Consider the following 25156-nt stretch of genomic DNA (forward strand, 5'->3'; position numbering starts at 1 on the left):
CTGCACCACCCGGTGGCCCTATATACAGATAACTTTTTATGCAGCAAATATATACCAGAAAAGTATACCAGAAAGGAAGTTAGGATGGCAATGATAATCAAACTTCACCTACTTCATCTTCTTCCTAGGCCCGCCTGTTCCTGGAAATTTCAAATATAAAATTTTACTTTGGTTACGTTATGGATTTGAACTCGCCACTGAGTTTTTTTAGAAGGCAAAGCATTTTGTTTTGGTAAAGTTTCCTGTAGTCTTATTTGAAACATTTGTACACAATTGGGTTTCCATAAATCAGAAGTTACTAAGGATAATTCTATTGTGTTTTATTATCGTTCTCAGAGTACAAAGAAAGCCTGGCTAACTTATTAAAGTGATACAAGATTCTTAAAATTATTAGGAAGTTGCAATTTTTTATTAGAATAAAAATTATGCAAAATTATTTGGTCGTAGAACTTACGCAGGTCCCGTAGCAGTTCCTCAGAGTAAAGCATGTTCATTTTTTGTTTTAGGTGGGGCCTACTACCTTATTTCCAGAAGCTTAGGGCCCGAGTTCGGTGGGTCTATAGGCTTGATCTTTGCTTTTGCCAATGCAGTGGCTGTTGCTATGTATGTGGTGGGATTTGCTGAAACAGTGGTAGATCTCCTTAAGGTAATTAAAAGTTTTTCTTTTCTTCAGCCAAGTAAGATAATTTGGTTCAATTTGCCTTTTCAGGGCACGAGGGGATATCATTATGGCAAGATGAGAGGAAATAGATTTATTCTGTAGAATGTGGAAGCTGGATACAGTTGAAGGAGCTCTAAGCTTAGCATCAGAACTGGCCCGGAATCCTGGCTCTCATATTTATCACCTGAGAGATTCTGGGCCAGTCCCTTTGGTCACCCGAACGTTGTTTCTCAAATCTATCATAGGGGCTAATAATACTGTTCTATGTGTTTCATAGAAATGCGGTATAGAACAGATGAAATAATGTACATGAAATACTGTGTAAAATAAGAAACGAAAGATAATGGGTGCTATTATCAGCAGCAAGATTACTACTGCGGTTATAGATTTCCAAAGGGAAAGACAGTTCAAACATTAGAGCAACTCACTGCAGAAAACTAAGCATTTCCTAGTTTAGGCACGACTAGTCAGTCTGTCTGTGAGCGTGTTAACTAGCTGGTACGTGAACTAACTTCTCCTTTCATGGTAGTGATAGCATTCCCTGAATTCGATTAGTAACAGTATCTTTATTTGAAAATTAGGTGAGTAAAGGAGTGGATTATACAGTTCATAAACTATGTGATCTTCAAGAAATGTGTGATCTGGTTTATGGAGTTTGTTGTTTAATTGAATAACGCTTATTTTCCGATATTCATATTGAAAACCACTCATTTTGATTTCTCTAAGATTCCCCCTGACACACAAAAATAGTCATTCTTCTGAAACAAAACATTGTATTTACATGTGCACATACTTACCTCAGTGCCACAATAGCTTTAAAAGCTGTGACTAGAATGAGCATCTAGAATTTCCAGCTCCTAGCCTTGGCTACCCACGGCCTATTATTATAGGACAAAAGAATGCCAATCTCTGATTTAGGAGCACCTCGTTTTTCTATTATTCCATATGGTCATTAGCGCACAGTATTTCTTCTTCTTCTTTTTTTTTAAAGATTTTATTTATTTATTCGACAGACAGAGACAGCCAGCGAGAGAGGGAACACAAGCAGGGGGAGTGGGAGATGAAGAAGCAGGCTCATAGCGGAGGAGCCTGATGTGGGGCTCGATCCCATAACACCGGGATCACGCCCTGGGTCGAAGGCAGACGCTTAACCGCTGTGCCACCCAGGCGCCCCCCACAGTATTTCGTCTTACTGTTCAATTCTACAATACGACATACAGACCAGAAAAAGCTCTGTCTCTAACCATTTTAGTGCTTTTTGCTGTTGTTCCAGGAGAGCAATTCAATGATGGTGGATCCAACCAACGACATCCGGATAATAGGCTCCATCACAGTGGTGATCCTTTTAGGAATTTCAGTAGCTGGAATGGAATGGGAAGCAAAGGTGATTTTCTGAAAATAATGTTATCAACCACTGCTGCTCGGGTCTTGACCAAATTGCAGGAATAGAACAAACCCCATATTCAAAAGGAATTGCTATTATTACTTGCTATGGCGAAGGTTGCAGGTTAGCACTGGGGGAGCCCCAAGCCCTCCAAACACAAGGTCCAGGCAGTCATGACTCCCCACTCATGTGTCACATGATTGGGCCTGCACTTTGTCCTTCTTTGTGCTGTCATCATCGTGACAGAGACACCACGGTTGCTGCCATCTTCACACCCAGACCTCTTAAGATCATAGCAACAGTCCATGCTAGAAACCTGTGTGTCTCAGTCCCACCCCTGGTGTCCCATTTTCCAGCTGACTGTGGGTGCTGAAGCCCATAGGAAATGGGCTTCTCCCACATGTGATGGGAGTGGGAATAGAGTCAGAAACTATCACTCTCCCCCGAGACGAGGTACTTCGGGAGTAAGTCCTGGAACTAGACAATATCTGAATTTAACTAGGAGGAATACAGTAAATTTCTGAATGACAGGAGCGTGTCTTTTATCTGATTTATAACTCTACAGTGACTGGTATAATTGCAACTGGTTTTAAGAGCCTGGAGATACGGTACCTCGACCTCAAGAGGTCACCAAAGATTGAAAAGTGGCCAAACCCACCCACCTCCATGAGGCAATGAGAAACATTCCTATACAGTGTTTATTTGTGGATTATGCATTCACACATTAAACAAAAATTATTCAGTGCTTATTATGTGCTGGGCATTCTGCTAGATACCGGATATTCAGTGATGACCCAAACAGGCACAATCCTGCCCCTAGTTGAACATATGGTCCATGGGGATATGAATAATGATCAAGTAGATAAACAAGTAAATATAGAATGGTAAATTGTGAAGGTGCTATAATGGATATAAACAGGGCACTCAGATAGAAAATAAGGGCGCTCTACTTATAAGGACTTTTTTCCTGAAGGAGGCAATGTAGCTTCATAGCAGTAAGGGTAGGTTTAAAGCTCTGTTGCCACAGCACCTGGATTTGAATCTGGTTTACATCTGTATGACCTTGAGAAAGTTGCCTAACCTCTCTGTGCCTCAGTTTCTTTATCTTTAAAATGATGATAACAATATTACCTACTTTGTTATTGGTGGTATTATTCATCTGAAAGAATACTGGTAAAGTGAAATCTGTCTGTTATTGTTTTTTTAAGATTTTATTTATTAATTCGACGAAGATAGAGACAGCCAGCGAGAGAGGGAACACAAGCAGGGGGAGTGGAAGAGGAAGAAGCAGGCTCATAGTGGAAGAGCCTGATGTGGGGCTCGATCCCATAACACCGGGATCACGCCCTGAGCCGAAGGCAGACGCTTAACCGCTGTGCCACCCAGGCGCCCCTCTGGGTAGTAGTTTTAATCAGAATAGCCAGATAGAGTCTTTGTCCAGTGGACTTTCAGTGGACATGACTTTTGTAATTATGTAAAAAGTTGTTAAGTAATTCTAAGTTGGTCTCCTTTTACTTTGCCATTCCAGGCTCAGGTGATACTTTTGGTCATTCTCCTCATTGCTATTGCAAACTTCTTCATCGGAACCGTCATTCCATCCAACAACGAGAAGAAGTCCAGAGGTTTCTTTAACTACCAAGGTACGTCTGACAAAGGAGTTGCTTTGCAATCAATGGTTCTCCACTGCCCTCCTCCATCACCACCCCTGTGACCCCCAAGGCAGCCATTTGAATCCCAGTGTGATCCAGGGATGAGCCTGGGTTTGGACTCAGGAGATCCAGAGTAAGTCTCAACCCTGATGCTTGGCAGCTAGACTGGTCACCGAACATGTTTGGGGCTCAAATTTCCCTGCTGAAGTGTGGGTGATAACAGCTTCCCGAGGGGATTTTCGAGAAGTAAATAAAATAGTGAACCCAAAAGTGCTTTGAAAACCTTCAAGGGTGGGACAAATCGTTTCCGTCAAATAGTAGAAGTAGAGTTGTACGTGCAAGGAAAGAGAACATAGTTCGGACAATTTGTTCAACCCTTGAGAACGCTAAAGCCAAACATGGCCATTTTCCTGTTAGACTTTTTCTTTTTTTCTTTCTTCCTTCCTTCCTTCCTTCCTTCCTTCCTTCCTTCCTTCCTTCCTTTCCTTCTTTCTTTCTTTCTTTCTTTCTTTCTTTCTTTCTTTCTTTCTTTCTTTCTTTCTTTCTTTCTTCCTCCCTCCCTCCCTCCCTCCCTCCCTCCCTCTCTTTCTTTCTTTCTTTCTTTCTTTCTTTCTTTCTTTCTTTCTTTCTTTCTTTTTTAAGATTTTACTTTTAAGTAATCTCTACACCCAACATGGGGCTCAGACTCACAATCTGGAGATCAAGAGTCATACGCACCACCTCCGGAGCCAGCCAGGTGCCCCCCTGATAAACTTTTCTGCACCTCGCTTATCTCTAGCAGTACTTAGTTACGTATCACTGTCCGGTGTTCAAGCACAAAAGATTGTAGGAGTTGGCATGGCATCCTGAGCGGATGTCACCAAGCATGAAATTCTACTCCACGTACGCACACCTTCCTAGTTTTCCACTCAAGCTTCCTCAAGAATCCACTGCTGAGACTTAAAAACTATTTCCCTTCCTCATTTATTCAGTTGTTAGTGTCTGTTTTCTTTTGGTATCAGATCACCTCCTTCTTCCTGATTCTTCTTCTTTGTGAATTTTGTCTTGTTTCCTTTGCATGTCAACACCCTTTTCCTTTCTGTGCTTTTCCCTCCTTCTAGCTCCTACTGGATGTTTTCTGATGACTTACATTTTCTTTCCTCGTTTTTGCATCATCCCAGATTCTTTTGTTTGCGTTTTTCTTCCCTCCTGTTCTGTGTTTCTTCGACACTGTTCCCTTCTCATTTAAGTAATTTGTTGAGACCCCACGGGATAGTATTATTTTATGACTAAAGTTCCTTGCTACTATTATTCTCCTATATAGGAAAATTTGGTATAGAATTTAAAATCTACTGGGAGCAAGGAGTGGGAAAGTTGGGGCGCCTGGGTGGCGCAGAGGTTGGGCGTCTGCCTTCGGCTCAGGGCGTGATCCCGGCGTTCTGGGATCCAGCCCCACATCAGGCTCCTCTGCTGGGAGCCTGCTTCTTCCTCTCCCACTCCCCCTGCTTGTGTTCCCTCTCTCGCTGGCTGTCTCTATCTCTGTCGAATAAATAAATAAAATCTTAAAAAAAAAATAGAAAAAAAAAGTTCATTAAAAAAAGGGGGTGGGAAAGTTAGAACATAAGTAGCAAAATTTTAAGATAGTTTCACCCACAAGTTGCTCCTACAATTTAAAAAAATAAGCATAGAAAAACTGTGTTGGGGCGCCTGGGTGGCACACCGGTTAAGCGTCTGCCTTCGGCTCAGAGCGTGATCCCGGCGTTATGGGATCGAGCCCCACATCAGGCTCCTCCGCTATGAGCCTGCTTCTTCCTCTCCCATTCCCCCTGCTTGTGTTCCCTCTCTCGCTGGCTGTCTCTATCTCTGTCAAATAAATAAATAAAATCTTAAAAAAAAAAAAAAAGAAAAACTGTGTGTTGGTAAGAGTATTTATTCACATAAGAAAGAAGTTGTGTATGAGGAGGGCAGTGTATGTGTGGTATATTTGTGAATACACCAGCATGGTCATGGGAAAAATTCTCCATTTCCCTCTTTTTCAGTCTTCTAGATTCAAAACAGTCAGGAGGCCTGGGTCTCTGTGGGCACAAAAAATTTTTCAAAGCTGTTCTAGAGACCCAAAGCCTTGTGATACATACATATACTGTTGGCAAATATTGACACGAGGCTCATCAAGAGTATGCCAACATCTTCAAACTCATTCCATTTAGAATATAGGGACCTTGATACATTGAATATAGGGACCTTGATACATATAGAATATACATTGAATATAGGGACCTCGATACATATAGAATATAGGGACCATGATACATTGATAGAAGCTAAAGGTAACTGTATCTCCTTTTCTGTAAAGAAAGTCTGCATGATAATATTCTCATTATTTGTGTTGCAGCATCAATATTTGCAGAAAATTTTGGGCCAAGCTTCACGAAAGGTGAAGGCTTCTTCTCTGTCTTTGCCATTTTTTTCCCAGCAGCTACTGGAATTCTTGCTGGTGCCAACATCTCGGGAGACTTAGAGGTATGTCGTTTTGCTCTGCTTTTGTAATCCCGGGAAGCGGTGGTGCTGTTGGTGAGCCCCACGAGCTATAGAGGTCAACAGTGACCATAGTTCTCTACTGACGGTAAAACCAAAATTTCTGGAAGGGTCCCCAGTATTTCAAAGTTCTCTCTTTTAATGCCAAAATTTTTAATGCCAGACCATTCTACTTCAAATAGTCCATTCCAAAGTTTTATTCAGTGATATGGGAAGGATAGAGAATATTAACAGTGTATAACATTTCCAACAAAATGAATATAGCTCAGTGAAAAAAATATCGGCACCAACCTTTCTTTTTTTAAACACCTAAGGAACAAAACCACATAACATCCAGGAAAAAGAAAACAAAACTAAACACCCCACTCACTCCCCCCAAAAATCAATTTATTAGTGAATTTTTATGTCATTAAATTCAGAGATACATTCACTCGTTTAATTGGTATTTATTTAGCACTGCATTCATATTACTTTATGTTCAGTACTGTAAGGAGCGCTATGTTAGAATATTGGTTTGAATGTTTTATAAAAGACTGGTAGCAGTGACTTAAACAAAATAGAAGTTTATTTTTCTAGTGGATAAAAATCTGAGCTCATAGGCCATGCAGTGGAATAAGGAAAGTCTACTCCAAATGGTAGCCTAGGATCCCATATGACCTCTCTTGATTTACCACTCCCTTGGGATTTGCCCTTACCTGCAAGGTCCAAGATGACTGGTCACGTCCAAGATCATGCTCCGGCCCACAGGAAGAGGAGTAAGGAATAGAGGGCAAGCAATTCCTGGAGCTTGCATGTGTTACTTCTGCTGCCATTCCATTGGCCAGAATTTAGTCTCTGTGACCTTGCCTAGTTGCAAAGAAGGCTGGGAAATGTAGTCTCTATCTGGGCAGCCATGTGCCTAGAATCTTGGGGAATTCTTGTGTCAAAAGGAGGAAGGTGGGAATGGATATTAGGGGAGAGTAAAGAGTCCCTACCGTATACAAAAAAGAAGACACAGGTTTCACCTCAATACATTCATAAACAAATTTGGAAGACAAGAAATATTTGTAAGAGCCATGAAGAGACATGTATAAGTGAAAATCATATGTACTGTCTAAATAAATTGTGAGATAAACATAATAAACAGATAATTGTTAAGTCCGGGATGATTTCCTCAGGGACGTTACTTTGAAGTGTGAACTTAGAGCAAAAGCTCAATGCTGACTATTGGTGAGAAAATATAAGGGTATTCCAGGTAGAGAAGACAAAAGAACAGTCAGGCAAGGAGATACAGGAACCACTAAGGGATCCCTCACAGTTTACCTGGAGAAGCCCTGACGAGGCCGGATGACCTTATAAGGGGAAATCTCCATTGGTGGGACCGGAGCAAGAGGTGCTTACCCTGGGATGTAAGTCCGTGAGAGTGGGGACCTGGCTTTGGTTCTATTCACTGATGCCTCCTCACAGCTAGGAAGCTATCAATAAATATTTATTGAGTGAATGAATAAAGGCACTTCAATTTGTCATATTAGGGACCGCAGTGCTATGTTAAATTCTTGAGCTGAGATCTGGCATAAAATAGATTAGGCGAAGGCTCAGAAAACTAAGTAACTTGTTCAAAATGATTCTAGTAGTTAAGTTTCACTGCTTAACGAAACTTAGCTATGGAGGTGGAGCTGCTGGCTTTTCAGGTTTGGAAAAGTGTCAGAGGTCACTGATCGAAAGTTCTGCAAACTGTAAACACACATTTAAATGAAAGAATATTGTTCTTTCCTTAGAAACAAGTTCGTATTAGATACTTAGTCGTCAGTTCAGCTCAGCCGACACTTACAGAATGCCTGCTGACGCCAGGCACTGGGGAAGCAAGGAAGAGCTCAGTCCTCCCTTCCAGTTGCTCACGGTCTAAGGCGAAGACAGGCTTAATCCCTCTGATTTCATGAGAAGCAGGAACAGAATCATGTGCAAGATGCAAGATTAGGATGTGGTCGACGCTCAAAAAACAATAACCTAACAGATTGCTTGTGTATTCTGTTTTAAGAAAAAATATATAACATCTAATAAAGAAAGGTGAAGGAAGGTTAGATTTTTAGGTTACAGCTGGGGAGATGGAAATTAACATTTAGAGTGAAACCTAAGAATTTGTCAAAGTCCTGGTCTCTGTTTAGGGGAAGGGAAGCCAGAGCAGACAGTGTGAATATATGATCCTACATTGAGATACTGACATCCTAATTTATATTGGGTCAAGTCTGACCCTCATGTAAATTCTGAGTAAGTAATTTCAGAGTTTGTAGCAGGCAGTTCTACGTAATAACTAAGTTTTCATGTTTGAGGTACATGACTCCCTTCCACCTTCACACCTCTTATCTTTATATATATTTCCTTTCTTCTCATTTAATTTAATCTTCCCATTTCACTCAGATTACAAGAAATAGTTAATAAAATAAAACTTGAAACATACCTTGAATTGGGAGATTAAGGGGGGCCCATTTCAGCCACAGTTACCTTCTTCTTCCTTCGATGTGCTGTTCAACTGCACGCATTAGGCAAAATCACTTCTGCAGACAATGGTTTGGAAGAGGAGGCTAGTTATGTATGCAGCAGAACCACCCTATATGCAAATATTCCTAGAAGAGTGGGAAGGAATCAATGACCACAGAGTGGCTCCATAGGGCTGACTTACCCCCATTAAGGGCAGATTCGCTTGTATAGTAATTTCCAGCTGTTGGGGTGGAAATTTATCATAAGTTGGCCTCTCTGATGGATTTGATCAGCAGATTTAAGTTAAAAACAGAAACAAAAAAGCTCAAACTTTGACTGCATCTATGGCTTATTTGTATTGATACATCTCAGGTCCTCTGCTGGGGGAACTAATATCTACTGAGATTGTGCCTCCCTCGATTCAATATTTATTGACTCCTACTATATGCCAGGCACTGTCTTGTATAAGCAAGAATACATTGAAATCTTCATTTAATAATCCCTGTTAAGCTGAATTCAATTATTAAGCAGTTATGCTGCTTGGAAATTGATTATGCTATGATTTAGCCCCATTGTAGGATATAAAATGGTATATTATATATGATGTGAGCTCAGCCCAGTGAATTTATATACATGCATAAGGAAAAGAAAAGCCCATTTTCTGGTATTAGCTTAAATTTGCCTCTTTCTTTATGCCTACTTATGGAAATTAACGATCTCTCACTGCAGTCATTCCTGAACTAGATTCCAAACGGGAAATTTGAGGGATTGGAGAACTTAGTAGATCATCCTTTTTGCTTCAAAGTTATTTTTTTTTAAGGCAAGCCTAAGCTCAGTACAAAACTATACCCACACACGGATATTTTCAAGGTGCATCAATGTGTAGGGCGTGTTTGTGTCTTTCCCCTAATGCTTTAAGATTTGATATACCCGCATGAAATTCACAGGAGATAAAGGGGAGGGCGATGCATTAATGAGTGAGCTAACTGGTCTACTTTTCTATAAGAACTCTGTCCTGGACAGTTAGAGATCTCTTCTATTCAGCGCAAAGTTCTAGAAATTTCTTTATTTACCCCGAACACCTGTTATTTGTCCAAAAAGAACTCAGGCTTACCCCGAACACCTGTTATTTGTCCAAAAAAAACTCAGGCAAACCACTTTGCCATTGCTTAATCTTTTCTTCCGAACCTGCCTCAGGAAGGGTAGCCCAAACATTTGAAATACGGTAACAGCGCCAAGTCATTTCTGTTTCTTACACCACCCTGTCTCTTCATCCCACCATGTTATTTCTTCAAAGGATCCCCAAGACGCCATCCCCAGAGGAACCATGCTGGCCATTTTCATCACCACCGTCGCCTACATAGGAGTTGCTATTTGTGTAGGTAAGTTGTATGTCTCTGGTGTCAGAATGCCAGAATTACAAGGAGTCTGATTGTCCTTCATGTCCAGTGAGCTTTTAGTGCATCGTAAGTAGAAAGTTTTTTCAAAAGACAACATTTTTAATTCCCTTCCTGGGTGCTTTAGGGGTTCGAATGCAGGTAAGCTGTAATACAGGTGTCTCTGGGTCAGGGCTAGGGTAGAGTTCATTGGACTGTCATTCTACCTGAACACAAAGAGAATCCCAGTTGGCTACACTAGGTGATAATCCCACTGCCAAAGAAGCCACCACTCCCAGCATCCACCTCCCTTGCCCTGGGAGGCAGGTGAGAAACAGAGCAAGAGAAAAGAAGCCAGAAACAAAACAAAAACAAAAACAAAAGCCTTAGGTATGTATGAAAGGCATAGAATTGATGGCTCTATCTCCTCCTTGCACAACTGTCCGTAATAGGGAAATGTCACTGTCACCAGTTGGCAAGAAATCAGAACAAGACTCAGCTGCCAGCAGGGTGGGTGGTCAGCCCCCACATTGCTCAGGAAGCAGAAAATACGGGGCTGCACCTGCTGTTCCTAAGCTGACTTGCGTTCCACCTGCTACCTGCAGCCACACCTCCTCCTGGCTGGGGGTCACCTCCTGCTTATGCCATAGTAGGAGAGGAAGAAACGTGGAACATTCGGAGAAGAAAACTCTTTTCTGTGCACACTAGGGAATATAGCTCCCCACTGCTGAAGCCCGAATGACCATTTTACCGAAGGGCACATCCCAATTGTACTCTGCTTAAAGGAAATCGGGAAGTGCATTTATCTTACCTTGGTTTCTGGAGAGAAAAGCAAAGACAGTTAACTTAGATTCTCGTTTCTCTCACTGTCTCTTATTTGAGGAAATTGGATAATGTTAGCTATATTGCTGTGGCATTTCCAAGTTTAGTTACATGTAAAAAGATTTTATTCCAATACTTTAGAAAATTGACACATTTTTAAATGACATTGAAATCACCTTAAGGAAAATTTCCCAAATGGTTTCCTATCTCATACAATGTAAAAATGAAGGAATGAGTAAAGTTATAGACCTGATTTCAGAGATTCTTCCAGTTTTTGCCTGGGGGAAAATTCTGTTTCTGTATTTTTCCCTGGCGAGGAGAATAGTCATGGGGTCCATGGCCTGTCATTAGTGCAAGTTATGGCTCATGGCTTGGCTTCATGGAAATTGAGGGAGTTGTATTATGCAGAAGCCAAAATATATGATTCCAAAAAGTCAGCTCAACAGAAATGAACAATGCAAAAGGTAAAATCTGGAGCAGATGGTTTTGCTTGGTGACCAACATTCATAATTTCAACTGTTTAAGCAGAGGCTAGGAGGCCTCAAGGCTATGTAAGCAGGATTCCTGTACTGATTATCTTAAATGACTCTTCCAACTCGAAGATCCTATTGTTTTTAAGTCTTTTACAGATTCACAGGATATGAATTCCATGGATAAAACTGAGGGTTCCCATTAGTACCTGTCACTGGGACCTCTCTTAAAGTTATTAGCAAGGAATGAAAACTCAGACCAGCCGAAGTTTGAAAAGCAAAGTGAACAGTTTTATTGGGATTTAGTTTGTGAAATATTTATCCTGAAGGTAATTCAGAAAAGTTCCTACATATTTCCCACATATATTCATATATTTCAGTAGTCCTATCAAATACATAGTGGCAGAGATTATGGTTACAAACTTCATAAGGAAAGTCTGTTTAAAAAAAATATATATATATCTAGGATCTTTAAAAAGTTCATAACTCCATTTCTAGGAATCTATCCCAGAGAAATATTTCGAAATAGAGAAGAAAAAAATTGTGCACAAAGATGTTCATCATAGAATGTTTATAATGTAAAATAACAGAAATAGCAAAATGGATAAAAGTAATGGAATAAACTGATATTTGATAGAATATTATTTGACCATTAATATTACCAAGGAAATCTCAATATTTTATCCCCATTTTCTTTATTATTTAAACCCTTAAAATTCTATAGAAAGTGGAATTATAACTGTTTAAAAAATTATGCAAGGACTACCATCAGTTGAAAACAAGGGCTCAGTTCTCTTAATTGTCGGAATTCAATAATGCCATCCCTTAGTTCTCTCACAGATGAGGAAATAAATCCTTCTACCTGAAAAATACCTAGTCAGTAACACCAAGCCAGCTATATGATTTAAATATTATGTGCAAAGCACTGCCGTGAGCATTTCAGAAAGTCAGGGATGGAGAGTTCCAACCCCCAAGTGTCTGTATTACAAAGTTGTAGGTGAGAGCTTGGACCTAAACTCCCCAAGGCAGTGGTAGTGGCAGACTGTCAGAGACAGGGGGCGCTCTCGAGCCTCTGAGGATGGGAACCTCCAGGCACCATGTCCCCAGGATGGGAAGAGAGGATGGCAGTAGACCTACTCAGACTCAAAGTAAGCTATGTTTTCGGGAGAAAACCCCATGGAGCAGAACCCTTTTAAAGAACTGATGAGCCACGGTTGTTTCCCCAGGGGCCTGTGTGGTCCGAGACGCCACCGGGAACATGAATGACACCATCATTTCTGGAATGAACTGCAATGGTTCAGCAGCCTGTGGGTTGGGCTATGACTTCTCAAGATGTCGACATGAACCATGTCAATATGGGCTGATGAACAATTTCCAGGTTTGAAGAGAAAAAAAAATGTGTATTGCTATTGTTTTCATTTGTAGAATGTCACATGTAGAATAATGAAACTTCTGACTTTGAAACTCATTGATTATTGGTCCATTTGAATTCAGCAAGGAACAATTCATGCATGACGGAAGGGAGCCCTGTAGACATTACTGGGCGGCAAATCCTGGGGTCACATTTACTGTGGTGGGGAGAGAATAGGCGGTTGTATGAATTGCATCACCAGGGAAAGATGATCACCTGACATATTGCATCTTCTAATCATTGGTGCAAGATTTCATGGTAGCAAAAAGGAGAGACTTAGAGTGTTAGTATTTGGAATGTACTTTGTGCATGGATCTCAGTTTTGGGAAAGCCCCTGATATGGTCCTGGAGTGACTGGAAAACAAGGCCAAGAGGGAAATTGTGAGTGGCAGACGGGGAGGTAAATGAGGGGGATGGAACAAGGGAAGTTGGGAAAACTTGGAACTTGAAACATCAATTTGTCCGAATGATTGGCGAGCGGAGGGAGAGGTAAATTTGTCATGAAGGCTTCATTCATCTATTTTAACAACCAGCCAAGAGAAATTAACTCAGCTGAAGTTATTATTCCAAAACATGGCTTAAATTGATAGAATCTCATGATGTCTCAGATCTAGAATTATATTTAATGAGCACAGAGAAAGCAAAGGTTTGAAAAGGCTCTATGTGCAGGAGGAAGAAAGGCAAAAGCTTTTCAAAAGACTGGTAAACAGCTGAGCCCTCCCCAAACCTTATTAAAATACCACTTTCTGCTCAATAGAATTTCCCATCATCAAAGAGACATATGCCCACAACGAAGGGGGGAAATGTCAAAGTCCTTGAAACCGTTTCCTTCTTTAGTCTTTCCAGTATCTTTTGGATGTATTGTGGTGAGCATTTCCTATTTTTATAAACAACGACAAAATGGCCATTTCCATTAAAAAAAAAAAAAACCAAATACTAAAGAACTTGAGAATGAAGCAGGGGCGGGAACCCGGTCAGAAGCAATTAGCTTATAAAGGAGATTCCAAATCACGGAAAGTGGAAGGGAAACATTTGCACGAGATGTTGGCTTTGTTTGTTTGTTTTTGAACTGTCTGTTGGATGAGTCTCCTCACTCGAACGTCTTTTCTCAAGGTCATGAGCATGGTGTCCGGGTTCGGCCCCCTCATCACGGCTGGTATCTTTTCTGCAACGCTCTCCTCAGCCTTGGCCTCCCTCGTCAGCGCACCCAAAGTGTTCCAGGTGATACGGGCCAAGAGCACGTTGCTTCTCCCTACGTCTGTTTCCACTGGTGGTGGATCAAGCTGAAATATTTGTTCTCACCAGCAATCACTGTCCATCATTTTCTGAAACAGTTTAACGTTTGCATCTGTTCGAATGCTGTCTGCCACGCAGTGGAGATCGAGTGAAATAATACAAAGAATGATGGAGTGCAGTGTTGACTTGTGCCCATGCTGTGTGTCACTTCATCTTTCTCCGAATCTTCTTGTTTGAATCACCCAGGGAGAATGACTGGGCATAGATATAAATGACGAATTTCTCCTCTTCTTTTCCATTAGGCTCTGTGCAAGGACAACATCTACAAAGCCCTGCAGTTCTTTGCAAAAGGATATGGAAAAAACAATGAACCCCTGAGGGGATACTTCCTCACTTTCGTTATAGCCATGGCGTTCATTCTCATTGGTTCGTAGTTTTCTTGTGCTTACTGGAAGCTAAAGAATTCTGATTACTGATAGGGTTTTCCTTTAGCTTGAAGAATTACCTGTTTTCTGTTTAATATCCCTATTGGGAATACTGGAGTCTGTTTAAGAAGGAAATGAGGAATCCTTGTGCGTAGAGGGCCTTTGAGGACTTGAGGTTGACTTTGGACTTTAATCTCTTCTTTCAATCTGAATGTTGGAAATCCATGCAGCTAAGTGCAACCGAATCCTTCCTCCAAGCTGCCCGGTATCCTCTCCTTCCAAAGCTTTCCCCAGCTGCCACCTGTCTCTACATCTCCTGGCCTGGCAGCTAGCAGGAGAATTGAAGTGTCGTTTACAAAACGTGGTCCAGTGACCGCCTATATCAGAATCAGAATCACTTGGGGTTTGTTAACGTGCTGGTTTTTTCAGACCCAGCCCTGGAGTAGAATCCGGGTCCCTGGGGATAAGGAGTCTGCATGTATACAAGCTCCTCAAGAGATTTGTAGACCACTGAGGTTAGAAAACCACTTGCCCAGACTGTCATCTCGGCTCCCTCTCCCTGAGCAATAGAGAAACAGCTGCATAATCGTGGAGAGCACATTTATCAGCGTTAGCCTGCACATTCCTCATTCCTTGCTAAGGTGCCACCTTTGCTGGGGAACAGATCAGAGGAAAAGAAGCCAAAGGCAAGGCCATGCTAACTCTGTCTAGAAGGGCAGAGCCTTCCTCAGCGCAGTGGGGCCAAACAATAAAGGCTCCTCATCATCATAAACTCAGAGTGACTGGAATGCCTGAATCCTCGTAAGATTTCTACAAGGTTGAAGAGGGGGACGATATGACTGTGTCTGGTAGATTTTTTAAAAAATTAAACAAAAAACGATTATGTGCAGAAATGTTTCCATGACATAAAGACCTCAGATCATTGCCCTACAATGCATTTGTGTGATTAAATAGCCAAAATTTAAAAAATTGTATAAATTAAATATTATCCTTAAAAATTACTCCAAACAACATAGATGAGCTTCATGGCACAAGCTTCACGGCGGCTATTTTTGCCTACTTCCTTGCTGGCATCCATGATCTAGAATCATACCCAGCTGCCACCTGCATCTGCATCCCTGAGGCTGATAAATGAGAATGTTTCTAAATTATTTCTTATACAGCAAACCATTCGGCTAGGATTAAATTATACTGGATCTTTAGCTACTGGGGTAAACATTTTTTTGGCAAACATTGAGAGCCAGAACTCTCTAGAAATGTTAAGAAAAGGGCAAAGGACTAGCAAGAGTTCTGAGAGTCAGGGAGAGCAAGTTGGGCATAGAGATTTCCAATTAGGCGTTGCGGGTGCCCCGGTATTTAACTAATCTGTCGCCCTGCAGAGCTTTTCGCTTGTATCCACAGCAGAGAAAGAGTGCAGGATTTGGGACCTCTGGTAGAGCGGCAGGGGAGTTTATCATCTGTCCAGTGGCCAAACCCTCTACCCACTCCCATTTGAATATTTGCTAGGTTGAGGTCTTGTCTATTGTCTATTTTCTCATTGGGAGGTTTTTCTTGCTCCTTGCTTTATGGAAACCCTGACTGAGAACATATCTTTAAATGAATGCAATCCCAAAGAGAAATCACTAACTTCTTAAACTTTGACAGAAGCTAGCTATGTTTTCAATTTCCAAATAAAGTCAAGCTTCTAGGCTCTGACAGCTGTTCAGCCCCTGGTCTCATCACTCACACGGACATGCTCACTTCTGCTTCGTTCACAGCCGAGCTGAACACCATCGCCCCCATCATCTCCAACTTCTTCCTGGCCTCATACGCACTTATTAATTTCTCCTGCTTCCATGCCTCGTATGCCAAATCTCCGGGTAAGTTGACTCTTGGAAGCTAAAAGAAGCCTAGGCAGACAGTTAGTTTGTCTCAATAAGATGAAATAAGTCCGTGAAAAGTGCTCAATCTGTGTTTATATGTATCTTTATATCCTAGTGGGCAACGTAATCCACTTTATTTTGGTGAGTTGGGGAGGGGGGTGATTTCTGAAATAGAAAAAGAATCATTTGAGCAATGGCCTTTTTGACCAACCGTAAAGTCAATTTTCTCCTGCGGCAATAAATTATTCATTGCAAGAGAAACCACATTTATTTCAGCAGTCGAGAAACACCACTATTTATTTCCAGGGTGAAAGTGACCACAGAAGTGGAATAAATGTATATATTTGAAACTTCCTTACTACCAATTTGTTTCCTGCCCATGGTGCAGAAGAGAAGAATGAGTAGTTCCCATAATTACCTGCTGAGTCACAGTCAATGCAGATTCGTGCTGAAGCCAGTGACATCCCTGCCCTCCGCAGACCGTGGTCGAAGGAGGTGCAGAATTTCACACCAAAGAACCTTCCCTATCTCGCCACCTCTCACCTCTTCCTCGCTTTCATTGGCTATTAGAATTCCTTCTCCCTTTCCACTAGAATAGATACTCATCACTATTGACCTTCAGAAAGTTCTTCACCACGAGGGCCTTTATCAGGGATATAAACACATTTCCACTCTGTTAGGGCCTGCTGTGGTCTCGAGCCTCCTTCAGAAAACCTGCTGCCAGCAAGACAAAATATGGATCGAAGGGGAGCTTCCACCCAAGGCCACTAGGCTCCAGAAGATAACGGAGGAATTTTTATTTCTGTTGTGCTGTCTTCTTTTAAGCAGAGAACAGAAAGTTCTAGTTAGTGAATACAAGTCATAGAAATGTGAGCTTCTGTGTCATGTTATGTTCATCTTTGAAAAACGAGGTGAAATAATAGAGTAGGTAAGGGGAAGAGTGGAAGGGAAGGAGCGAAAGAGGACGAGAGAAAAAGAGAGAGAAGAAAAATAGCAGACCACATTGAGACAGGTCGATACACAAACCCATGAAATGACACCCACAGTGCCCCTGTGCACACACACAGCCCAACTCAGAAAAATAAGGGCGTTTCCAGCGATGCTCTCAAAGTGCTATTTCCATCTTGTGGCCATTTCAGAAATTGCTCCTGAAGACTTGGAAAGCTCTGTTGTATTTTGGCAACTCCCAATTGAAAGCGTACTTCCCCCACCGTTCAAAGGCCCTTCAAGTCAGAGCTTCCCCAGCCTGACCCTGCTGTCCCCCCGCTTCTGCATGGCAGGGAACTCATAGAACACGGGCGCTCCCATGCATGTATGCACCATGTGAAATGCAAAATCTTATTAATGCATCAGGTGTAAGAAGACATTGCCGAAAAATGTCTCCGTCTTTTCCCATAGATGATTATTTCTGAAAAGGCAAGTGCTGTCCTCTTAAGGTAAAGCCAGAGCTAGCAGGAAGTTCGTGGCTTGACTTTCGATGATGCTCTGCCTTCTCCGTGGGAACAATAAGCCCATTGTCTTCACTTCCTCTTTTCTTGGGGCCACCAAGGAGTTTCCCCCCTCCTTCCCACTAGACCCCCGCTCTTTTCATCTCTCCTGCCTCCTTTCAGCTCCTGATGGTAGAGATAGCAGAGGCTTAAGGTCTCACAGTTGGGGAAGACAACTGGGACGTGCAGGGCATACGAAGAGGCCATAAGTGACACGTTTTCTGTATTTCACAGCGTTCTTATTTGGTATACCTTCCTCAGCCAGACGCCCGAGATCACAGAAAACTAATAACAGAATTGGGAGCTTGACCCGAAAGTTCTGATTTTTATGCTAGGAAAAACTGTTGCCTGCATGCTAATCCTAGGCGGTGGTATAAAGCAGGAGTGTGGAAGTTTTTCTTATGCACCGAGATTGTTTTTTTCAGGATGGAGACCTGCATACGGAATTTACAACATGTGGGTGTCTCTTTTTGGAGCTATTTTGTGCTGTGCAGTTATGTTTGTGATCAACTGGTGGGCCGCTGTCATCACCTACGTCATCGAGTTCTTCCTCTATATCTACGTGACTTATAAGAAGCCAGGTAAGATAAGGACTGTGTGGGAGGAGATCTTGGAAGTGCTCTCTAACTCACCATTCACTCAACAAACGTTTATGGAGCAGCCCCTGTGTGCTTGGGTGTGCCATGTGAACGGTGGATATTAATAATGAAATACAGCATAATAATGGTTAACCATGTTGAGCACCTGTGATACACCATGCACTCGCTGAATCCTCACAAGAAGGCTGTACATTAGGTATTATTCGACCCATTTTACAGGTGAAGAAACTGGAGTTCAAAGAGTTGACCACTTGCCAAGGTAACAGGATATGATGGAGCTGACATTTTAAGTAGAGTATATGATACCAACCCCCCCACACACACTTTCCATTATATCTCCTTCTAAAAATCCTGATAAATAAGATATAGTCCCTGTCCTCAAGGGGATCACGGACCCACACACAAGCGACTAACCATAAAGCAATAAAGTAAGTACCATGCAATGTCATAAGAAAATTACTGAGAAGAGGAGAGGGAGTGATTAGCTCTGATTAAACTTGTCCAGGAAGACTCTTCTGCTTCATGGCTTGTATTCCCAGGGCCAACACTCAGTAGATACTTAATAAACATTTGTTAAATGAGCAAATGAGCTATTTTAAAAAAAAAAAAAAAGGACAAGAGACTAGGGATTGGTTAATCAGAAAGAGCCAGAGAAGATTATTCTGGGCAGAAGGAAAAGCATGAGTGGTGTTAGGAGGCGTGCAAGGACATGGCATATGTAGGAAACTTCAAGGCTTGTAACGTGGATGGAGTTCTTGGGTGCTAAGGAGAAGGGGCATGCGATGAGCCTGGAAGAGTAGGTTGGGGCCAGATAAATAAGAAACATAAATGTCATGCTAAGGAATCTGTGAACAACAAGAGGCTGCCATTGATCACTCAATTATACCTGAGCTTTGGATGTTAGTTAACTTTAGAATCAACAAGAAGGATGGACTGAGCTGGGAGAGTCTAGAGAGCACAGAGTGTGGTACAGGGAGGCCCAGTCTCAGGAGCTGGACAGCCCCAAGCCACCCTATATGTCCCTTACCCATACTGCACAGGAAAGTAGAGAAGAAAATAGAGAAGAAGGGAGAAAGCAACTACCTTGGAGGGATTTTTTGTTGTTGTTTTTCTTTATTACTTTATGCATCAGGCATAACTTACGTATGGTAAAATTCATCCCCTTTAGACGTACAGTCTATGGGTTTTGACAAACTTAAACATTCTTGTAACCACCGTCACAATCAAGACAGAGGACATTTCCATCATCGCTAAAAGTTCCCGTTACACTCCTAGGTAGTCGATCTCTTCCCCTCAGCTTAGCCCCTGGTAACCACTGTTCTGATTTCTGTCACTATACCTTTGCCTTTTCAGAATATTATATACAGTAAGTAGCCTTTGTGTATGCTTCTTTTCACTTAACATGATGTTTTTAGATGCATCCATGTTGTGACATGTGTAAGTCGTTTGTTCATTTGTGTTGAGTAGTATTTCATTGTATGAATATATCTCAAAGTTTTAAAAAATGTATTTGCCAGCTAATGGACATCTGGGTTGTTTCCAGCTTGGGATGATTAAATGCAAAGCTGTTATAAACATGCACACACAGGACTTTAATGTGGACCTCTATTTTCATTTCTCTAGGAGTGGGATATCTAAGAGTGGGATTTCTGATTATATAATAAGAGTATCTCTATCTCTATCTCTATATTGATATCTATATATATCTTCATAAGAAATTTCCAAACTGTTTTCCACAAAAGCAGTGTTATCTTCTACTCCTACCAGCAATGAATGAAAGTCCTCATTGCTCCACATCCTTGTCAGTACTTAGTATTGTCAGTTGGTTAAAAAAAAAGTTCTAATAGTTGTAAAGTACTATCATTTTGCTTTGCTTTGCATTTTCCTAATGACTAATGATGACCATCTTATTTTCCATCCATATATCTTCTTCCGTCAAATGCTTTTTAAATCTTTTGCCCATTTTTTTGAGTTGTTTTCTTATTATTTAGTTATAAGAGTTCTTTATGTATTCTAGATGCAAATCCTTTAGCAGTATGTGTTTTGCAGATATTTTCTACAGGACTATAACTTGCCTTTTCATTTTCCTTACAGTTTGTTTTGAAGAGCAGATATTCTGAATTTCTATGAAGTCTAATTTATCATTTTTTGCTTTTATGATTTGGTTTTTTGCTTCTAATCTAAGATATCTTTCCCTAATCCAAGGCCACAAATTCTTTTTTTTTTTTTAAGATTTTATTTATTTATTTGACAGAGAGACAGCCAGCGAGAGAGGGAACACAAGCAGGGGGAGTGGGAGAGGAAGAAGCAGGCTCATAGCGGAGAAGCCCGATGTGGGGCTCAATCCCAGAACACCGGGATCACACCCTGAGCCGAAGGCAGACGCCTAACGCCTGCGCCACCCAGGCGCCCTGAAGGCCACAAATTCTTCTAGAAGTTTAAAGCTTTAGATTTTAAATCTATGTCCATTATCCAATTTGAGTTAATTTATATATATGGTGTGAGGAATGGTTCAAGGTTCATTTTTTACTTACAAATATCTAATTGACTGGTAGGATTTTTATTAGAATAAAATAGCCTAAGGTATGCTAAATACCTGATGCATAGTCAACACTTAGGCAATATTAATCCTTTTTGTCTCCAGATAATTATTCCCCACCATTTCCCTGACTCTTCCAAGCAAGACTAGGGAGATGACTCAATCTCCCATTTGGAGTAAGTCTGTATATTCCCACCAGGGACTTCCTAATGGGAGGTTCCATCTAATATTTCATTTATTTTTTTTTTTCAAAAACGGCTAGAAAAAAAAAAGGTAGAAGATGGTAATACTTACGTCCCTCATTACGAAGATTAGGTGCTAAAAGATCAAATTAAAATGCTTGCTGAACCCTCTTCATGGATACCCAAAAAAGTAAGAATTCCTGAGTTATTCAGTTTTACTATTCAAAATAGGAAGATTGCTGCACACGATCCTTGTCTACAGAAATGCCTCTTTTCAATTCAAGAATTTGTGAAGACCTTTTGAATTTATTTAGTGGCGAACCATTTTCCCAAGTCTATCCACTTGCAATGTGGTTATCACATAGCCTCTCCCACCAAGCAAAATTTCTGGGGCTGCAGCTTTAGAGTCTGATCCTTACCTGGAAAGAGCGATCTCGCTTCTAAGAATTCATGAAGTGTTAATAGAAGGACACAATGCTCGTTCTAGGAAATACTGCATTGTGTTTTCTCTAATTTGGGCACTTCTCACTGATGACATAGCCAAGGAAAATCATAGAAGGCAATGGCTTATATAAGTATTCACAGTATACAGAGGGAAGGTCAATACTTTAATGCTACATCCTCTGTTGTCCGTAGATGTGAACTGGGGCTCCTCCACACAGGCCCTTTCCTATGTCAGCGCGCTGGACAATGCCCTGGAATTAACTACCGTGGAAGACCATGTGAAAAATTTCAGGTAAAGTTGGCTTCTCAGGCATCCTGGTGTCGTTCCACGTTAGAGGTGGCTTTCCTTTAGGGGAGACAGGTGTATTAGAGTATTGATACACTTTCTGGGTTCATTCTAAGACTAGGGAGTCGTATAAAACTGCCTCATTTTCATGACAACATCTCCGTGAATGAGTGCTTCTTCTCCTCCACTCTGAGCTACGCGCATTCCCAGCTGTAAACCATCGTAATGCTGGGTGTCACTGTCCACGAACAGAGATAGAGAGGGGATCTCAGGGGTGATTTCAGAGAGATGCCCCCAAATATCTTAATCCTTGGTACTGTCTCCATTCAGCTTAAGGTTCTGTGGCTTACTGAATTCTCTTAGGAAAAGTAACATTTTAACACTTCATTAATTATATCTTATTTTGAATGGGACCCCACCCTCCAAAAAATACACAAACTTTGCAGGGAAGATAAAGGAAAGCAGCATGAAGATACCAGCTGGAGAGTGACAGGTTGTATTGGGGATTTAGGATAGGGTAGTGCCTGGAGAGAAAAAGACAGGGGGAACCCAAGAGCACCTTTTCCTTACTTCATATTTTTGCTATCACTAATGAACTGAGAATACAAAGATGGCAAGATGAACAGGTAGGATGATTCAGGAATTCTGATGAGAAACCCAAGAAATATTTAGGGGAGAGGTGGTCCCATTTTGCCAAACCCTCCATTCCTGCCTTTGCCATGGGGTTGTTCTGTCATAGGCTTCTTGCAATGGCCAGTTCTCACATCTCCTTTTCTCCCTTTCCAGGCCCCAGTGCATTGTCTTAACAGGGGGACCTATGACGAGACCTGCTCTCTTGGATATTACTCATGCCTTTACCAAGAACAGTGGCCTTTGCATCTGCTGTGAGGTCTTTGTGGTAAGAGCCACTTCGTCCGGGGAAGGTGCTTTCCTCCCTGCTCACCTCGTGTTGTTTTAGGCAAGCCAGGCGGGTACAGGCAGCGATAGGAAAATGGCAAGGCAGTTTGGACAAGGGCCCTTTTCCTTGATTCATAGAGCAAGGACTAGCAAGGGCCGTGATCCCGAATTTAAACGAGTGGATAAAAAGTGTTTCAGATTTCATAGGAGACCAACTAAAAGTGATAAATATTTCCAAATGATGGCCTTTGAGACAAGAAAAAGAGAACTGGCTCTGAAATAAAATGAAGGTATTTGGGGTGGTAACTGTCCACAGAAATATAAAAGGATGGAACGAGCCAGAGAGTGCTATTATATAGATTAACCGATGAGGAGAAAAGCAGACATAATGTCCTCAAATGACAGCACATAGAATTTAGATTAAATATTTGGATAAAATTGATGATACTACAGATATCTAGGGAATTAAACCAAGTTTCCCGTGTCTTGGATAAACATTCAGAGATGAATGAGTTCCTTTTTTTCAGGAAGTATGTGGTAGACTAATGGTAACTTACTGGTGGTTTTCCCAGGAGGCATTCCAAGTAGGTGCTAAGAGTTTGCCCATAATTATTGACCAATTGCCAATCTCTAAAGTGAGGAGAAAGCATTAAAATTATAACAAAATAGTAAGGCTAGGTCCTCCAAACCAGTCTATCTCTGCTGTATTACCGTAACAATCTCACTCTCTCTGTCTCTGTCTGTCTCTCTCACACGCACACACACACCACTCAAAATCCGTAGCTGCTACAATGTATTTTTTTTAGTACATACCTATTCCTCGAAGCATTTTCCTACAATTTTTCTTATTTGACCTATATTACAGCCTAGTGAGGCAGAAAGGAAAAAGAATCTCTGTTTTCCTTTCACTGGTTGGAAAAGTGAGATTTAAGAAAATTAAATTCTTGCACAGGGTCACGTGACAAGAAAGTGCCAGAACCAGGATGTCAATCCAGGGCCCCCGACTGTGCTGTGTTACCTCATGAGGAGAAAATCTTAGCAGACCTGTGTGCCTGGGAGTGCTGATAAAATCAGGTGCCACTACCCAAACTTCCAGTACCTGCCAGGGAATAGGGCTGACAGGAAGCCTTGCAATTATGGGGCCATTCGGCTGTGCCATCATGCGCAGACAAATTTACCACACATCATCACGACCAGCACTTAAGCCTCTTCTCACACTTGGCAATACTCTAAATGCTATATGAAGCGATTGGTCATATTCTCCTTCCTCTCAGTGCTTATATGCTAGTAACTGAGACAATATAATTCAACACAATTATCCGGAAGGGAGTGGAAGGAACCCTACTGACTGCATGAGATTGACAGGTTAAGTAATGACCAACTGTGACTCCAGAGGATTTTTAAAAATCTTATCAAACACCCTTCTCTCATATTATCAACTTTGGTGCCCTGGATTACTGAATTTCATTTTGGCCAATATAATACAGGAGCTGGTTTTGATGGAATAAGCAGTTTGGGGTGTTTTTCTTCTCCAGCAATTTAGAGAAAACTTAGTTTAGCAGGCAATAAAATATCTGTAGGACAGGAGGAATGAACTGAGAGTATAAAGAGTCATATATTGGCAAGGGAGAAAAGGTCTTTTCGCGGAGACAGGAGATATTGCTTTTAATTAACCCTTTGCTGCTTTCACTCTAATAAAAGAGCGTGATTGTGAAATATCATACGACGGAGGAACCTATGTCTGCGCCTCTGATGGCCCCTTGTTGGACGTGTATATTGGACCACATTGTACATCACTGTGCTGGTCTCGGAGTAAGGCCCGCGAGTTATGCTCCCAGGTTCTGAGGTTCTCCTGGGGACAGGAAATAGTTACTGCCTCAGTTAATGACTTTCCAGTTAGTTACTCTCTGTGCCCCTGGGGCTGCAGATCCGTCAGCATTTTCCAACTCTAGGCTCAGTCGTCAATCAGCTTTGTAAAGAAACAGATGGAAGGGGGCGTGGGGGAAGTCAGCTGCATACCCTTAGAAAACTTTTTCCAAGAGCGCGGTCGTTGGTATTGGGCCAACCTTATTGGAAGGTTAAATAGGAGTGACGATCTTGAGAGGTGACGAGGCAGGTCTTAACTCTGGGAAGCTGGTGCTCACGGCCTTCTGAGACACACGGTCAAGTTCTGAATCACTCTTTGCCACCGGTTAGCTGTGAGTCCCTTAGGTACAGAATTTAGTCTTTCTGGGCTTCAGTTTTCTCTCTTTCTTTATAAAATGGGAATCACAATAATAACAGCACCTACGTTGTAGAGCCGTTGTGAGAATTCTATCAGGTGAGCTTTTCAGGGCTCGGCACAGCACCTCTCAAATAGTAATTTCCTCAACTAATTGTGCTTGTTACTGTTGGAACTGCTATTTCATCACCATTATTTTTGATATAGCGTAGTTGCCGTTTTCACTCCAAAAAT

General features: G+C 41.5%; 1 protein-coding gene across 4 annotated transcripts in view; it reads left to right on the forward strand.

The window, feature by feature from the left end:
• Nucleotides 1-25156, forward strand: part of SLC12A1 (solute carrier family 12 member 1) — a 90935-nt gene that overhangs the window by 20208 nt on the left and 45571 nt on the right. For all 4 annotated transcript variants that reach the window (XM_057306291.1, XM_026518433.4, XM_026518431.4 and 1 more), the window contains exons 6-17: nucleotides 507-646; nucleotides 1935-2045; nucleotides 3574-3685; nucleotides 6066-6193; nucleotides 9963-10047; nucleotides 12560-12711; nucleotides 13858-13965; nucleotides 14283-14406; nucleotides 16163-16264; nucleotides 18180-18335; nucleotides 21711-21810; nucleotides 22591-22702. In XM_057306291.1, coding sequence (XP_057162274.1) covers nucleotides 507-646; nucleotides 1935-2045; nucleotides 3574-3685; nucleotides 6066-6193; nucleotides 9963-10047; nucleotides 12560-12711; nucleotides 13858-13965; nucleotides 14283-14406; nucleotides 16163-16264; nucleotides 18180-18335; nucleotides 21711-21810; nucleotides 22591-22702 — 1430 coding nt within the window. The remainder of the gene's footprint in view (nucleotides 1-506; nucleotides 647-1934; nucleotides 2046-3573; nucleotides 3686-6065; nucleotides 6194-9962; nucleotides 10048-12559; nucleotides 12712-13857; nucleotides 13966-14282; nucleotides 14407-16162; nucleotides 16265-18179; nucleotides 18336-21710; nucleotides 21811-22590; nucleotides 22703-25156) is intronic.

This window comes from Ursus arctos, unplaced genomic scaffold (assembly GCF_023065955.2).
Source record: "Ursus arctos isolate Adak ecotype North America unplaced genomic scaffold, UrsArc2.0 scaffold_36, whole genome shotgun sequence".
NCBI lineage: Eukaryota > Metazoa > Chordata > Mammalia > Carnivora > Ursidae > Ursus > Ursus arctos.